This window comes from Notothenia rossii (genome assembly GCF_949606895.1).
Source record: "Notothenia rossii genome assembly, chromosome: 9".
NCBI classification, from domain to species: domain Eukaryota; kingdom Metazoa; phylum Chordata; class Actinopteri; order Perciformes; family Nototheniidae; genus Notothenia; species Notothenia rossii.
The window spans coordinates 39669721-39688951 of record NC_136907.1 but is presented as its reverse complement, the minus strand read 5'-3'; the positions used below and the strand labels follow the sequence as shown (position 1 = coordinate 39688951).

General features: G+C 39.8%; 1 protein-coding gene across 1 annotated transcript in view; it reads right to left on the bottom strand.

The window, feature by feature from the left end:
- Nucleotides 1–14249: 14249 nt before the first annotated feature.
- The window catches only part of LOC307018559 (phospholipid phosphatase-related protein type 4-like), a 119318-nt gene continuing 114336 nt past the window's right edge, over nucleotides 14250–19231 (bottom strand). Inside the window, exon 11 of the mRNA XM_079648842.1 lies at nucleotides 14250–18893. Within this exon, the coding sequence (XP_079504968.1) occupies nucleotides 17560–18893 (1334 nt within the window). The 3' untranslated portion in view covers nucleotides 14250–17559. The remainder of the gene's footprint in view (nucleotides 18894–19231) is intronic.

The window sequence follows — 19231 nt, the reverse complement described above, 5'->3', positions numbered from 1 at the left end:
CAGCGGGGGCTTACCATAACGGCTCCGCGGACGTAACGTAACGGCTCCACGGATTGGTCCATTTGGTTCCGGGTAACGCATAACATCATGCGGTACCCGGAAGAATCAATGGACAGGGATGTATCTCCAACGAGGCGTTTTGGGGAGGTATTTTCTGTGTTAGAGTTTTACTCGCTACAGGGTGTACTTTGAGGGGTTTGACTCTGCAGACCGTTTATATGCATAAAAACCTTCATAACACACAAGGGGACGGGTAATAACCGGAAAAGCATGACATGGGACCTTTAAATCAGTTGATGAAATGTTTAGCTTGATTTTAACAGACTGTTTTGTTTGTGTTAGATCCACCTTCTAGATTCCCTTTGACTCATACCTATGTTAAAGAAAATAGTTTAATCCTGTGGCTGCATGAAATGATGTAAGTGGAATACTAAACCTTTGTCAACTATCATTTGAGAATAAAACGTTAAAACGGCCTGCTGGATCCAGTGTTTAAAAGTACACACCACATGGGATGTTCGATGAACCACCACTCCAACAAATTATAGTTTCTTCACTCACGTCTCTGTCCCTCCCTGTCTGTTTCACTTCTCTTCCCCTTCCAAAACCCCTTGTGATGTCGCACTGCTTCCACACACAGCATGGCTAAATATGTGTTTAGCCTCTTCAAAATGCTGACCCTCTAATGATGAGGAGTGATGCCGTTTTTTATGACCTAATGTTATTATAACTAGGTCTGATCACTGTCCCTCAATATGCTAATGATAGTCTGAATGGTTTCTATTAACACATCCTCCTCTTTCCACCTCCTCCTCATCTTCCTCATTCGCCTCTGTGAAAGTCTTCCTAATACTCCACATCCATCTGGTTCCCTTCCTGTGAGAAAGTAGCTCACTCTTTTTTTACAGAGTGATTGGGTGGCCATAACACACTGGCGAGCCGTGACTTTTATACCTAGGCCCTCTGACCCTTCCCTCGAAAAAAAAAAAAAAGAGTTAATACGTCACAGCGGAATATCAAGACAACGGCCCGGGGTGCAAAACGCATCAATGAAAGCGACCCTCTACCACACAAAACAACACCTGTAAATAACCCAATTTGTCTTCTTTGAAATTGAAAAGGATATTGCATTGTGTTTGTTACTTTCGTTGCAGTTGTATGTCTTATTTGACATATAAATACGAATTTGGCTTGGCTTCCTATTTTGTATGGACATGCTTTTATTTTTTAGGTGAGTTTATGCTATTGACAGGAAGTTGTTGTTGCTATGGAAACAAGAAAAGATTCACAGCGGGCGGAACTTGTCATAAAGTCAGCGAAAATAAAACCCACCCATTTAGAGGGAAGATATGATTGTTCAATTGTACTGTCATTTGACATTACTCTTTCATTCAGTTACTATAGCTGGGCCCTCTGTGAATTCATAGATGGACCACCAATCAGCTGCTGTCTTCACAGTAACTCGCAGAGACGAGCTTCTTTCATTTAACCCTTCACATTCAAACAGAAACTGAACAGGCAGATTCGAAGGATTTATTTCTTTGGAAATGTTATTTTAAATACAATTAAATCAAGTTATGTTGGTAAAATTAATCAAAAATATATTTAAAAAAATCAATAAAATATTTTTTTTAATATTATTTTGTAGAATATCTTAGGACCTCAGAGAGGGCCTAGAGAGCCCTGACGGCTCACCACTGCCATAACGTGTGATTTGTAGGTATGAGCTTGTTTCCAGACCTCAGACCTGAAATTAATTGGTATGTTGTACTTATTGAGGCATTATTAACAGAAGGGATGCCAACCCAGCCTCACACAGCTTATTATTTTATTCACTTTATGTAATAAAGATCATTGAGGCATAATTCAGCGTTCAAAAATGTTGTTGATTCAGGACAAAAAACAGGTTAGTTGTAGAATACATCCTGCAGATGCTCTGGAACACATGGTCAGTGTTGTAACCTGGGGTCATTGGGTGTTTCAGGTCTCTCCTTCAACATGTTACCCTCTCGCCCAGGCGTCAGACCCAAGCTATCATTGGCCCACAGATCTGCCCTCTTTATCCAAAAACTCCTGGTCCTTTGTGTGCTCATTCCAGGGCACTGAGTTCGAACAGGCCCAGCTGCCTGGTGGACTTCTGGTCAGAGCAGTGTTGAAGTTCTCCGGGCTGCTTACCTAGATCTACTTCCTGTTGGCAATCAGTGGTGGTGGTGAGGAGACCAGACTCAGCCCTCTGTTGTACCTGAGGCTTCTCCCTGACTCTGAAAAACGTGTTTTCGGCCTCTCGTGGCCCTTGCTGGTGCTGATGGCCGTAGTATTACTTGGCCAATTGTCTTCAGCACTTGGTCATGGTGCTAGCATTGGTGTGTGTCTCCAAGGGCTTTTGGGCAATTGCTGAGATGATATCCCAGCGATCCACTTCCAGAACAATGCGGGTACCTCACTTTAGCCCCAGAAAGTAGGTTTGCTGGGCTTGGTTTATATCTGAATGGAAGCGACAATATATCTGACTACAAGTAACAATAACTCAGAGTATGAGCATGCAGTTCGAGCACAAGCGAAAATCTAAGCGCGAACAGGGGGTATTTGAGTATGGAGGCATGGTTTTGGTGAAAAACATTAGAAAATCTTTACTTAAAGTCGAGTCTTGCTCTTAAACTGAAAATTACTCTCTTAAATAAGGACCGTCTTGCAAACTTAAGGCCCTCAAATGGTCAGTTGATGTTGTGCTTCATTGCTATGAGATCCTTGAAGCTTTCTTTGTTAGTTGGTATGATTACCATCTTTTCCCAATCTATAAGTTTGCTTTCACTTATATTTACTAAATTATATTAAAAATATCTCTATCAGGCTAATCAATGTACTATTAAAAAACTCTTCCTTTGTCCTTTCTCTTTATTTCTTATGCTTGCATATCTCTAAGCCTTTCAATAATTTTGACAGCTCTCCTGTCTATACAAGCAGAAACTCATCCGGGTGCCAGGGAAATAAAATGAGAAGGTACAAAGACACTGAGACGGACAGATTTTATATCAAATATTTATTTAGTTAAAGAGAAACCACTGGAAAAGAGAAACGTAAGGATGTCTGTCATTATCATTACACTGTCATTGTTGTAGTCAATGTAACAGCCCTCAACAATGTGGTACACTAAAGTCACCCCAGTTAAAATGCAAAGCAATACTTCAGGTTGTTTGAAAAAAAAGTTCACATCTGTCCAGTCTGTGGAGTATAACTGTTGGCTCATGTGTCTAATTAGAAATAGCTAGCTAACAACAGGTTGATTTATGGTTTATTGTGTAAAGCCAACAATGCAATACTTGTACTGTACAACTGATTAAATTACACAGAATATTGTGCACGTAAAAAGAGTCATTGAGAGGAAACCACACAAACGGAATGCCAATAATACTCAGAGAATATTTGTATAATGACTATTCGTCCCAAGTTTTAGTCATTCTGACGCTTTCCATGTATCTCTCTTCATTAATCCTGTTGATAGCTGCAGAGCACACTCACACAAATGTTTCCCACCATTTACTTATTTCTGAGTCAATGGTTCCTACAGCCATCAGCATAATGTATGTGTGTGTGTAGAAAAGTACATCTGGAGTCCCAAGATATTCACATAAAAACAACTTTTTTACATCCACTTTCTATTAACATGTTAGAAGTGTACCAAACAGACGTAAGGCCTGGTTTCTGTCTTCTTGCCGAATGAACAAGAGATACAAAACTGATCAGTTCGAGAACTGATGGACTTGTGGTGGATTGGCAGAAAAAAAATTTTTTTCACAGAGTGACCATCCAAAATATCACGCTCACAAACAGGATATACTGATTGGTATAAAGATACAAATGTCATCATTAGAAACAGCTAGTAGCTTATGTCAACTGAAAATAAATGTTATAGAAAAAAGACAACATCAAACCTAAACATACTTCAAGAATCCAGTAAGAATCAGTGTAATATTCTGTAACCATTCATTTTTAATCCATGACATTATATGAGAGCGCTGTTTTAGATTCCAGTAGCATGGTAACAGTCCACTGTCATGATCATGTTAAGACATAGTGCCACACTGGGAAATAAACATTTCTGCTTTCTTTCCAAGAGAACTGTTCAAGTGTATAATTCATACAAAAACGTATCTTGTTATGAACAGAGTGACGTATTCTACTTTAGATATGTTGCTAGGTGTATGTTTAAACCCTAGACATAGCCAGAGTAGCAGTCTTTATGCTAAGCTATCCACAACCTGAATCCTGGTCTTTGTGCATTGAGAATGATAGCTCATATTACTCTTTGAATTTTTTTTTTGAGTATTTTCCCAAATGTATACCTTTTTTTACCACTTTTTTAGAGTGGTGCCGGAATGAGTCCGACATTCCAGAAATGTGTTAGCGTTTTACCACTGTCTTTTACCTTTTTCTTAAAGGCAAAAGTTGTTGGTTAGCAAAAGCTAAAGATATCGTCAACTTTTGTACTACTGAATAAAATATGTAAGAAAGACCCCCAATTGCTTCTTTGTTATAAAGACAGCTGTTGCTAACAAGTGACTAAATGAAACTACTTTACACTTTCTTTATAGCCTAACGTTAGCTTTTATATATGGCTATTGCATTACACCTCATAAATCATAAAGTGATGTTAATATGTGGAGATTATCATGATGAAAAAAACGTTCAGTATCATAAACATGTGTTTTTCATGTCACTTACTTCCTGCAATATTCAAAAATCCAAACGCAAACTTACATGACTTTATGTTGAGTGAGCCCCTGTGATGCTAACTTCTGGGCTGGCCTACAAAAATACATCACTGCACCACTCTATTATATATTTGTTCACATATACAGTATGATCAACTGCCGTCAGAGTGCTTCCTGTGGGCTGATCTGACCTGCTATACTCATTCACTTGCAGCAGGAAATGTCCATTATATTTGATAGCTGTCAGGATCCAGAATATTTCCGACATGGCTGCTAGTATGAGAGTTCCTTCTTGGCTGGCTAAAGGATTCACCGGCCATGCACTCAAATTAGTGCAGAAGGTTGCTATGGCAATTAGCAACATATTTGAAAAGCAGATATAAAAAATGTGTATATATCATATACATAAAGATTCACTAAAAGAAAAAGACAACAATATGTGGTTATTACAAATATGACTTATACTCAGGGGGCAAAGTCATTTTACAGACATGGAATGTTGTAAAAGGTTGTCCACCAGAAATGATATCTTGGACCTTCAAGGATCACAACCTGGGTGGACAACCCGGTCAACTAGCTACTGGAAAGCTACAGTGAGGGTCCAAACAATGCAACCCCTATATGAAAAAAGTCAGAAATTCTGTCTGGATCAGATGCCATCATTCTCTTTCTGATTGAATATCTCTGTGACAGTTCATGGTAAAGACAAACTGAGCCAACCCATTGAAAGAGCAGAACATAAGCTTTCAGATGATGCCTTGGTTAAGCCTGTTCTCAATAAGGCCACTAGATGAAACTGTGCCTTTTTTGTCTCTCCAAAGCGAAATCCATTTCAAGCAATGCACTTGTGGTCCTCTGCATTGTTTTCTGTGTTCAAAATGGGTAAATATACTTAAAAGACTATTTCTATATAACATATTGAAGGGTTTACATTTGTATACACAAGGTTTGCTGCCGATGCTAAGTTGAATTGATTCAATGTTTACAGATTTTTCAGTTTACAGACTGGAAAGCTACAGGCAGTGAAATTCAAAATGGCCACCACTTTCTTTGCAAAACCCTTTAATTGAAGGTTTTCTGAGTTACAGGCAGGGCCGGCCCGTAGCACTGGCGTTATAGATTTTTGCCTAGGGTGGCAGATCTGGGGAGGCGCTGCGCTGGTAGAAAAACATTTTTGACCGTTGGTGCTCATCCTAATTTTCGGCCTTGATGTAACAACATTCATAATGAAGTAAATGTAATTTTTGACCCCGGTTACACTTTTCATTTGCCCTGTACGATGGGCGCTGTAAGTGATGAAAATGGGGGATGTTGGCTTATCTGGCGCCCGCAGTTTACAGCCAAAGTGCGAGTGAGCTTGGGAGCGAATGAGGGAGAGAGGGAGGGTGCACCGGTACCTGACCGGTACCGGCGCTGTTGTTATTAGAATCTGGTGCTAGCTGCTCTAACGGATATTAGAAGAAGACGTTTCTACAATAATGTGGAGGGAGAGTCCTCTCCAGTCAGACTGAGAGGCTGATGACTACGGCTCAGTGAGGTAAAGAACTCTGAGTGTTTAGATAGTTCACTTTAGTCTAAGTTATCTCAGTGGGTCTCAAACGGTTTGGTCACAATTTATGTAAACAAATATTTCCAAGGCACTCCTTTATAATTATTGGGATAAAACAGGTTTGAAATCATTTCAATGTATACTATAGGACAGTAAACCAAAAATATTGTTTTAAACTGGAGAGATTTTAAAAAATGCACAAATAAATAAATGTTAATAGGTCAAATAAGATATGAATGAACAACAAAAATAAAATAAGTTACATTTATTTGTTATTGGCTATGGTAGGTTATTGGTTATGTTCACATACTTATTTGATTTATAAAATGTAAACCAATCTTTTTCATATGGGTGTTTAGAGTTGTACCCCCTAGATCTAGTAGTAATTCTGCTTAAAGTGCACCAGATTGAAGCATTTTACTTTAAAGGTCACATGTCATGGCCATTTCCACTGATCATAATTCCATTGTTGAGGTATACTAAAATAGAAAAATACTGTGCAATTTTCCAAACTCACATTGGTTTCGCATACAGCATCTCTGTAAAGTATGTGTTTTCAGCAGTATTCACTTTCTCCACTAAACGGCTCACTGCAGCTCCTCCCCCCCCCCCCCCCCCCCCCCCGCCCCTCCGTGATTTCCTTGTTTAGCGATACACAGCCAAACACAGCCAAACTCAACCTGAACACACACAAAGTCACAGCCGAAATAAAAACAATAAGTGTGGCTTGATATTGAGTAAGAAAAAGGTTTATAGGTTGATAAACGCTGTGAGAATGGGTACTGAGAGAGAATTTCGCGCGATCCCAACTGTCTTTTATCAGCCTGCAGCACAGAGCAGAAATCAGCAGGGCTGCCTGCACTGAGTGTGTGTGTGTGTGTGGATTGGTCAATTTGGACCAATCAGCGGGGGCTTAACGTAACCGCTCCGCGGACGTAACGTAACGGCTCCACGGATTGGCCCATTTAGTTCCGGGTACGTGCTTTCGTTGTGATGACGTTTCACCAACGAGGCGTTTTGGGGAGGTATTTTCTGTTTTAGAGTTTTACTCGCTACAGGGTGTACTTTGAGGGTTTTGACTCTGCACACCGTTTACATGCAGAAAAACCTTCATAACACACAAGGGGACGGGTAATAACCAGAAAAGCATGACATGTGACCTTTAAAATGTTAAAAAAATCTTCCCGGGGGGCATACCTCCGGACCCCCCTAGAGGATGTGACGTCCACCCCCCATTCTATTGTGTATTCCTTGGATATTCTATTGATCTTTATCTTTTCTATTGTACGATTCTCTGGCTGGGGCGCCAACTCAAATCTCGCCTAGGGCTGCAAATTGTCTAGAGCCGGCCCTGGTTACAGGACAAGGCAAATTGAGTTCAACTTATCTGGAAATTGACATTAAGTTCAACTTAATGTCAAATCAATACCCTTTTATTATTTGTTCAAACGAATGTCTTTGTTTTTGTGAAAAATATCCTATTTTGATGATGAAATAAACAAAATTCCTGGTCGCAAAACATTTATTTCACTTTCACATACTCTTTTCTTAGTTATTAACTACAAATCAACAGATATGACACAATAATCAGAAGTTGAACACAAAATAATCATTCACATGGCCCAGAACTAGAACAATTTGAATGTTTTAAGAAGAAAGGGGGAAAAAGTAACCTACACTGAATATACAGTACAAATGTTTTCAATGTACACATGGTGGTATTAATGGTAGTGTCCCAGAAAGCTTTTTGCTTTCTATTCATTTTCTGAGTCACAGCTGCTGTCACTGCTCTCAAGTGTGGCAGTGTGTATCCTTCTGCATTTGGTTGCCAGTTGCCCTATGTAGCATGGAACTGCATTCTTTGCACAGGAACAGTTCTTCTGACAGCCCTTGAAACATCCACATGAGATTGTCTTGTTCATTGACACAGGCCATTGTCCAGAGAACATCCAAATTCTTTGCATGGGGGGATTTCTGGCTTGGCGATGTGTGCGTTCTTGTCAATGATGGTTGCCAGAGCAGCTCTTTTCAGGTGCGGCAGAAATGCATTCTCTGTTGGGGGTAGTAGCTTTAGGAGCGTTGATTTGTTGTTCAGGAACTTGTATGCTCTCAGTTTGCCCAGATCAGAACCCTCAAAGTGATCAGCTTTGGATGTATACACAGTGATGGTGAGGTCTCGTGCCTGATTGAGGAGGTCATCTGTTATGGCCTCGGCAGGGTTCTCACCAAACTCTTCAAGTGCAGGTATGTCCAGACTCATGCTGCTCTTGAACCATGCCTTCTTGCCAGTGAAATATGGATAACTAGTGGTATCTCTACCACTCAGACTGTGGGTGAAGGGCATGGCACAACACTGAGAAGGTCCCAGCACCACAACCATTTTATGTTTAGGCAGGTATGCATTCTGGCCTGTTCTCACCCCCAGCTGAGGTGCGTTGCACCATAGTACAGGCATGTGATAATGATGTCGGTGTCATTGGCATGTATGACAACTCTGTCAACTTCCTCATTCTGGACACTGTAGAGAGTGTGGAGGAAGATCCTAGTGTCAGCCTCCTGCTGTGTTGATTCAAGAGCAGGAACATCCATAACAGACCCTGCTGTGAGCACCACACTCACACACTCACAGTGTTCCTGCTCAGCTGACTTGAGGCTGGTTGTAATGTATCTGTCACAACAGAAGTGTATGATGTCAGTGCCAGAAGGCACATCATTCAGCAGCAGGTGCCTGTATCGCTCAGCGATCACTCCAAATCCTTCTCCTCTGTGGAAAGACCAGTGTCGTATGGCGGACATGGCATCTACGACTACTGCTGTCTTGAGGCAGTCTTTGGGCAGATCAGGGATGCTGCTCACTTTGGTTTTCTCTTTCAAGATCTTCACAAGGCTCGCCTTGGTCCCTGTATTCACTCTGCCATCTTCCTGGAAGAGGGATGGGGGAAGGTCACTGCACTCGTGGTTGCCTATGAAGTCAACAATGTTGAGTTCTCTCACCACTGGCAATGATCTGGGTCGTGCACAGAGAGCAGTGACTTGGTGAGGGCTGGAGGAATGGAGGTGCAGCATAGACTTGAGCTCTGCAGAGATAGCTGCAGTGAGTGGTTTTGTGTAGACCCACTTCATCCTGGCAGCACGATTGAGTGTAATATCATCCAGACCACTTGCCTCCTTGGCATCTGCATTATATTTCTGCTCCAGAAGCATGTCATGAGAGACACCATTGTGGTTTCCATCTGCTGTCCTTCCAACAAATGCACCTGCCATCAGTGTTTCATGTGCCTCTGTGGCTGTCTCTGGCAGTTTCTTCATCTCAGCCAAATACAGAGGCAAAGACTGCTGCCAATATTTGTAGTGTCCTGCTGCAGTGAGGTAAGGTAGCATCCATGCTGATTCACAGAGATCTCCTGCCCAGCAACCTTCCCTCTGGTAGTAGATGAACCTGTGGAGAATGTCTGACATCTCCAGAAAGATTGACCAGAAAACTGCAGTTGGGTGCTCATTCAGAGATTCCTGGAAAAGTAACATCTGTTCTTGTAGGATTGATATCTGTGGACGTGACATCTGGATGATCTCTAACTTCTCAGTAGCAGTGGTATCTTTCTCAAACAACATCTTCACAACATTTTCTACTGCTTGCCAGTACAAGCGCCACATGGCCTCACTGAGGATCATGAGAGCATGCATGGTTTGGTAGTAGTCAGCCTTCTCACCAAAGAAGGTTCCAGAGAAACGGCGGAGGTGGAGTTTTTTTTGCTAAATCTCTCTAACAAGGTCAAATGTCACTTGTTTTGCATCAATCTTGATACAGGGTACTTATTATATGTTGTACTTTGGATTCCAAACCCTTTTAGTCTACCATCCCATCATTCAAGGTTGGTTTTCACTATAAGTAAAAAAGAATATTTGGACGGACACTATAATTTACAGTTTTTTACCATGTTCAATCTGAATTTTCTTTATACAGCTATATTGATTCTGACTTTTCTACATCCGACTCACAGGTTTATCATTACTTTGAGAAAAAATATTATTAATTTCCCCTTTTAGAAGGGAAGATATGCATGGTCATTTATTCTGGAAATGTCATTTTCGACCTGAAAAACAGGCTTGGGGTTTAACAGGTTAATAGGTTGTTAAATGTTAACACTGTAAAACTGATTTACAAATTATTAAATAATTGTAGTTTACAGTAACAGTGCTAGCTAGCTAGCTTACAATCCTCTCACTTGCTGGCAAATCTGTAAACATTGAATCAATTAAAATTAGCATCGGCAGTAAACCTTCTGTATATTAATGTAAACCCTTCAATATGTTATATAGACATATTCTTTTAAGTATATTTACTCCAATCTGCCAACACTCTCACATCATTCAAACAATCCCTCAAAACTCACCTTTTCACTCTTGCCTTCAACTCCTAATCCATTAACCCCTCACCCTTATTCCAACTAGCTTAGCATTTTTTACTTTTGTTGTTATTTTTCTTCTTTACTTGCTTGTTAAGCGCTTTGAGCACCAGGAAAAGCGCTATATAAATCAAATGTATTATTATTATTATAATTATTAACCATTTTGAACACAGCAAACAATCCAGTCGACCACAAGTGCATTGCTTGAAATGGATTTCGCTTTGGAGAGACAAAAAAGGCACAGTTTCATCTAGTGGCCTTATTGATAACATGCTTAACCAAGGTATCATCTGAAAGCTTATGTTCTGCTCTGTCAATAGGTTGGCTCATTTTGTCTTTACCATGAACTGCAACAGAGATATTGAATCAGAAAGAGAATGAAGGCATCTGATCGAGCCAGAATTTTTGACTTTTTTCATATAGGGGTTGCATTGTTTGGACCCTCACTGTAGCTTTCCAGTAGCTAGTTGACCGGGTTGTCCACCTAGGTTCTGATCGTTGAAGGTCCTAGATATCATTCCTGGCGGACAACCTTTTACAACATTCCATGTCTGATTTCCCAAAAAATTGGGTTTTGCCCCCTGGGTATTAAATATCATCCATGGATCATTCACACTCAGTCTGATATTTTTATAACAAACTTTCATCCGCTGGTTGAATCTATAAACATGTGTTGTAACAATAGGTAGTATGAGGGCTAGCTATGTAGCTGCTAGCATAACAAACAACACCAGCCACTTTGTATGCAAGTGAGCTAATAAAGGTGCTACTCACATTCCCAAACTAAAGACTCACATTATTCATATACATATCATAGATCATCATTTCATTTAATAGTATCAAGAGAGAAATATACATTTGAGTGTTAAGGCTGCTTGAGAGTTCCAGGGTTTACAAGATGAAGTTAATAATGCAGCTCGCTAAGCACATCATTAGCCTAGCCCATCATTAGAAGGCCTTCAGCGATAAATATCAGAATTTCATTCAATATACATTTCTGTAATAGCAAGTGTTATACTACTAGAGGGACTTGCAAATGAATCAAGTGGTTTCCACAGTAAACAGTGGTGGGACAGTGCAGTAATGACCAGACGAGGAACAGTCTTCCAGTAAAGTGCTCATTCTCTAAGACAGGGGTTCCCAAAGTTTGAGGTGCTCCTTCCCTGGGGGGCACCAGAGAGCTTCAAGGGAGGCGCTGCCGTCAGAAAAAAATAAAGAGAAACAGTGAAATCTAGCTAGTTAACTTCAGCTAAATGTATGCGAGCGGCAAAATATGGATAGATTTGTAGTGAAGTTACCTAAAGTGAGAGAGGAGACAGCGTCTGTCAGAAAACGGAGGAAGTATGACAATGATTATTTGAAGCTAGGATTTTCATGGACCGGTCCTGATGACACTCCACTGCCACAGTGTGTTATCTGCAACGTGGTGCTAGCTAATGACAGTATGAGACCATGTAAACCCCGGCGTCATATTGAGGCGAAACACCCATGTTTGGTGACCAAGCCACAGGAGTTTTTTGACCGGAAGCTCAAGGAATTGCAGTCACAGAAAAATGTCATTGACACATTTAGCACTGTGAATACAAAGACAACCGAAGCATCATACCGAGTGGCGTTACGGATAGCTATGGCAGGTAAACCTCACAACATAGGTGAAACGTTACTCCTCCCTGCTGCTAAAGACATCTCCGCCTCAACTATTTCTCTCCGAGTGCAACGTATGAGGAAGCTGCCATCCTTAACCTCATCATGTTTAAAACATAAAGATAAAGAGGTTTAAAAAAGCTATTGTTTAATGTTTTAAGGAGGTGACGCTCAGCCAATCAAAAAAGAGAAAGGTAGCGAAAACAGAGTATTTTATGACATTTTCTCTTACTGGACCTCTTTCAAATGCAATTGAATACCCCTGCATTATAGCAACAACAACAATAATAATAATAATAATAATAATAATTGGGAGGGGGGGCGCGGCTGTGATTATGTTCTCTGAGGGGAGGCTCACCTTCCCACACTTTGGGAACCCCTGCTCTAAGATGTTCTAAAATGTTCCTCCTGGTGCTCCGACCATATGTTAGCACACGGACAAGTTTATTCTCACAGGGTGAACCTCTTTGCCTTTATTCATAACAGTTATATTAGTGAAATCATGATTTTAAAATGACCAACAAAGGAACTGTGAAATAGTACCAACGTCTCTTCTCATTTTGATCAACACTACAACAGAATACTAGATATATGAATTCACATGAGAACTACAGTAATATTAATAAATGGAGTCAAAGAATATAACACTTACTGTCAGGTTATTCTGCCAATACATAGATTATTGATTAATTGCCATTCTTCATCAGTATTTCAAAAATGTTGTATATAGCATATCTTACAAAGCTCAGCATAGTCCCTCTTAAATAAATAGTGTCCATTAAACATACAGTATGTCTTTGTTGTTCTGGCTAAAAGCTCATGAAAGTATACTCAAAGGTACAGTTCTGAAACTGAGATATTCACTTAAACAGGTTTCTACTGCGTACACGTAACTGAAATAATAATCCACTGACATGCTTTCTTGAAATTAGAGTTTGAATACAAAGCACAATCCTCAATATCTATCATATCAAAATATATTTCTCTATCTCCATCACAATACAAAGGGGATAACGCAACAATACGTTTTGTTATTTATTCTTACAGGGAGTGATTAAAAAATAGTCACATCTAATGTGAGTATATGTTCCTTACATTCTTCTGGATTCTGTTAATAATAGCACATGTTTAGGCAGCAATAGCAGCTTTGGTTAAGGGTTGGGTATGTGCAGAAAATTAAAACTGTTAAATTATGAAAGGTGAAGCCAGGTTCCTCGTACATGTACCTGTTATTTCAATATTACGTTTGACTCCTGTGCTAAACTTGTTGTGCTCCCACCAACCTCTGCTGCAGCAATATTGGTGGAAAACATCTAATAGTAATTTCCCTGAACGAAACTGCAATTTAAATTGCAAGCATAACAAGTGACTGCTCTGTTCTCTCTTTAGTGTGGCTTGTACCTTCTACATCTTTTAAACCACTCCAAATATTCACAGGAGCTATGGCCTGTTCTCTCAAAACTCCCAGTTTAAAGGAATAATAACAGAACTGGTCGCTAGCAGAATAAGCAAAAACAACTTCTTTAATCTTTTTCATTGAACATTTATTGCTGTGTCTCAATTTGGAAACTTTCCGTCACAGTGAAACATTTTTAAGTGCTTACATTTTGAACTAGTAGCATTGTCTCAAGTTGCACACAGCAGCTGTCCCTTCCCCAGAAGTGACGTCAATTATTACTAGTTGCAATTACATTTGAGCAAGTAAAAATACCAATTTCTTATATCAAGAATTCAATTTCAACTAGTCGAAATGCTAATTGTTGATATCAGAAATACAATTTGAACTAGTTCAAAATCCTTTTTTGATATCAGGAATTCAATTGTTACGAGTTATAATTGAATTGTTATTTATAACTAGTTACAATTGAATTCCTGATATCAAAAAAGGATTTTGAACTAGTTTAAATTGTATTTCTGTTATCAACAATTGGCATTTTCACTAGTTGAAATGTAATTCCTGATATCAAAAAAGGATTTTGAACTAGTTCAAATTGTATCTCTGTTATCAACAATTGAATTAGTGATATCAGAAATTGTCATTTGAGCTAGTTCAAATTCATTGAAATGAATGAGAAAAACGATGCAAATCTCACTAGTTAAAATCGCATTTCTGATATCAGAAATGAACATTATTGCTAGTAAGAATTGCATTTTTGATATCAAGAATTTGCATTCTTACTAGTAAGAATAGATTTTTTGATATCCTCCAGAAATGAATAAAAGCTAAATGTTGCAGCCCTTGTAAAGCTGTCCTGACCCCATTCATTTTCAATGGAAATATACATTTTAGGCCATAATTAAAAAGTAATAAGTTCCTCGATTTAGACTGATGGTAAGGGCCTCGACACTTAGTGTAGACAATATTTTTGTCGAAAACAGAGGGCTGTATTTGTTAAGATGGATTTTAGTTACTGCTTTGTAAGTTTGCCAAAATGGCACTTTGACGTCGACCAGCACCTGACCGGCCAGATATACTAGTATAAAAGCCATGGTGTGGAGTAACAACCTAGGGACTTCCTTGAACCAGATTCTCCCTGGGGGAAATCTGGATCTGAATTTCCTTATCAGATCGGGTCTACGTTTCAATTAGAAAATCTGTAGTTGTGACCTGAAAAATGTGTATGTCGGCCTGAATTGTCCCAAAGAAATCCAACCGTGAACCCAAAGAAATCCTCAATTATCCCTCTGGAGTCCGGATTAAGGGTACTTTGCCTCTTGAGATTCAGGCCACTTTTGTGCCACAGAGCAACTTTCATAGGAACAAACTGGCTCCCGCCTCCATTGCAGTATCTAGTTCTCTTAATACTTCCCTGGTGAGAAGTGTCCAGCATTATATACTCAACTTTTAGACCGGTATAGGTGCACCATCCGACTACTCATAGTGTATTCTGCTATACTTAGCATTGGGACACACTGATCCACTCAAAACAGCAAATGTAAGTAGAGAAGTAACAGCTTTTTGAGACACAGCAATAGTGGCAATGGACAATAGTTTTATATTGACCAATCAGTGCTAAATTCTACATGCCATTTGAATATGTTCATTATTTTTATAGTCCTTTACTCATGTAAAGTTATTCAGTAGCAACTGTCACATTCAACCATATACACACTTGATATATATTGGGTTGTTTAACTAAAATAATCAGAAATGTTACAATATAAATATGTTCCACTCCTTACTCACTGTATTATAATAAAACATATTAATACCATTCACATTAGCAGCAACATCATCATCTCCAGGAACCTAATTTCCTAAATCTCCATCATGGCCCTTCACATACAAATGCTCGAACCAAAAATACACAGAAATATATAAATATGTACACATCTATAATAAATGTCCACTGTGTTCTGCTGACACTGTCATCAAGCTGCAGTATTTGTGCTTTCTTAAATTTTACAGGATCTTATAATGTTCCTCCTGACTGCTGAGTGCCTGCAGTCCAACAGCAGCACATAATCCTGCATGTGACGAGATCACAGCCACACCTCGTTCCTTCAGATGGCACTTGGGCTCTAAGTTAAAGAGGGCATGTAAACACTGGGCTAAGGAAAGCATGAGTCCGGTAAATAGCTGTTTCTGGTAAACAGTTGATGTTTTTCTCCAACAAATATACATGGAGTAGAAATGTGAGAATATGTTTCACTCAATGTAGAAATTCAACATGCAAAATCTAAAAATCTAAAGTTACAACAGTTGTAACATTACACTGTGACTAATAAGTAGTGTTAAGGGAAACAATCTAAATAATTTGTGAAAAAATAAATAATGTTATATAAATAAGATTGTTAGGGCAAAATAAAAATGTCCTAAAAGTATGAAAATGTGTTATTTTCACAAGACAGCTGTATTATTACAAGACAAGAAATCCCTATTATTATTAAAAGGGGTTTTAAGATTTGAGAGATTGTGTATTGTATTCAGGGGAATATAATTGTATAATTATTTTAATATTAAATATTAATATGTATTGTAGTAAACAGGTTAGAATAGTCTTCATATTAAACTGAGGGTTGTTGAATAACTAAAGTTATAGCTTTCAAAAACATACAGTTTTGTCAAAGATCTTAGTCTTTCTTTCTAAATGACAATATTTTTTTTTTTGAATAGAACTAAAACCCTATCTATTGACATTAAAAAAAAATGTTCCTCACAATATCATCCCTTTTTCTTTTACTTCAATTGTAATACTGCAACGCTGGGGGACGTGGTGAAAATGAACCAAACAGAAAGTTCTTGTGTATGCTCTGAGTTGGTTCAGAAGACTCACATGCTGCATGTGTCAATGACTACTACACAGACACAGTTTATACAGTGCACAATCTATAACACACAGCATGTAAAAAACAGAGCGCTTGTTGAACTACTTTTAAACACAAGCTGTGTCCCATGTTATTGTTCTTCATCACAAACACAATACCACCAGGATATACTGTTATTGCCAAAAAGGGACACCTTGTAGCCCAGACACAATTCTCATTGTGACTGTGGGTTTAGTTTCCACTGTGGCCACCCACATTCATATGCACAAATGTGCATACACAGCACATTTACAGGGTTTTAATGCAAATGTCCATCTGATGATATGTGGGATCACTGTAATGTTTATATATTAATTTTTTCACCTGTGTACAGTATGACAAAAGGATGAGCGCTGCACTGTTGTTGTGATAAAAAGCTGACATAACAGTCCTTAGGCTGACTTCCTCGCTGGCAGGGAGCAATGGGACAGCTACTGAGCCAGTCGAAGGGTCAGAACTTTACTAAGCCCATTATCCTTTAGCCTAGGAAGCAAGTGTACTGCATTTTTCACATTTACGAATAAAAAGTGACAAAAAGTAAACACGTTGAATCAAACTTACCCCTCAAGAGTTACTTCGTATTTGCCGGTGGGAGATCCTGGGCCGAGCTAAATATGTTCCTACTCAAAAGAAGGGGAAATATAACTTTTTGAAAATAGTTTCTGATCAGCTCACGTACATCTCCTTTAAAGAAATAACACATTTTGAGTCAGCAAGCTGCTGGGTGTCACAATTGGCCAAATATTGCGCCCTTATTAACCAGGTGACAGGTTGCATTGGGTCCTAAATGTTTTTGGTCATCCGATTCCCTAATAGCTGACCCTCGGTGGTGTACAGACTTAACCAAACTTGCTCTCATATTTGTTTAAATATTGTTCTGGTCAAGAAGGACATTTCCAAATTCCAGGTTTAGGATATGATATTAACAAAAAGTGTATCACTCTTTGTAGGCCAACCCCAGAGTAGGTGGTGGAGTGTGAGTTATTATGGGGCGGGGTAGGGTAGGGGGAGGTGTTGGGCTGGGACGCCCAAACATCCCCTGCAACTGCCTGCTGGGGTGGTTGGGATGGTTAGGGTGGATGGGGTTTTCCTGGAAACTTTGAAAATTTTCCTGAAAAAGGCTTTCGTTGTCGAAACGGTTACTGTCATCACAGATACGGTGGTTATTGTGGAGGTCGGGTGTGGGCCCTCGATCTGGGACATGGATGATGTGGGAGCCACTCTTCCTCCTCAGGGTTGACTCACAACTCGAAGAGGCCACGGACTGGCAGTCCGATCCACCGTCGCTGCTGGCAGCCGTTCCATCCACCGGAGTGACTCTGATGGTGGTGATGGCCTGAGGATGGGGATGGAAGGGTGGAGCAAAGCTGGCAGGGGGGGGTATTGTCATGTTTGAGTTGGTAGAGTTGGGGCTAAAGTTGCCAGAGTTGGGGCTAAAGTTGCCAGAGTTGGGGTTAAAGTTGCCCGAGTTTGGGTTGTAGTTGGCAGAGTTAGGGTTGAAGTTTGCAGAATTGGGGTTAAAGTTGCCCGAGTTTGGGTTGTAGTTGGCAGAGTTAGGGTTGAAGTTTGCAGAATTGGGGTTAAAGTTGCCAGAATTAGGGTTGAAGTTTGCAGAGTTAGGGTTAAAGTTTGCAGAGTTAGGATTACAATTGGCAGAGTTAGGGTTGAAGTTTGCAGAGTTGGGATTAAAATTGGCAGAGTTTGGGTTAAAGTTGACAGAGTTGGGGTTAAAGTTTGCAGAGTTGGGGTTAAAGTTGGCAGAGTTGGGGTTAAAGTTTACAGAGTTGGGGTTAAAGTTGGCAGAGTTGGGGTTAAAGTTGGCAGAGTTAGGATTAAAGTTAAAGTGAATGTTATTAAAGTTGGGATTGTTGGGGTTAAAATTGGGGTGCTGAAAGTTGTTGGGGTTATTTGGATGTAAGGGCTGTAAAGGGTGTACAACATGGGGATGGTTTGTGTATGCACCTTCTTCCCTCCCTTCTCCTGTTCCTCCACCCCCTCCATCTCCTCCCCCATCACTTTCCATTTCGATTCCTGTCACGCTCCTCCGGCCGTCCACTGACCCTCCATCCCTTAGCGAATCACAGCTGTCTGTGTGTCTGTTCAAGTCGTCGAGGGGGAACGGCGACTGGCGGAGGGATGGTCGTTGGTCGGGTGGTTTCCATCGCCAGGAGCCACTTCCGTCCGTGCTCGGAGGTTTCACCACAGGTTTGTTTGATCTGGACTCTGGGTGGGCATCGATACGGACTATACTTCCACTTCTTTCTAAACCTCCTGACAGAACAAGAGAAATAATCAATAACTCAATAATTATCATCTACTACTAACCCTTATGACAATCAATAATAGCAATGGTAATCATGATCTAGATTGTTTAAATCCATAACTCAATGAAGTGTTCATTCATTAGGTCCCACTCGTTCTTCTACATCTAGAATATTAAATTAGGTATATACTTTATTCCCAGCATACCAGTGCTTGAGGCACAGAGCCAACATTGATATCAATTAATCATTGGTTTCTGGGAAAGTAAGTTATGTTACCGCCAATACTTAAGGTTAAGGCTGAACATTTTAATATTTCTTGTTACGGCAAAGAACAAAAATTAACAA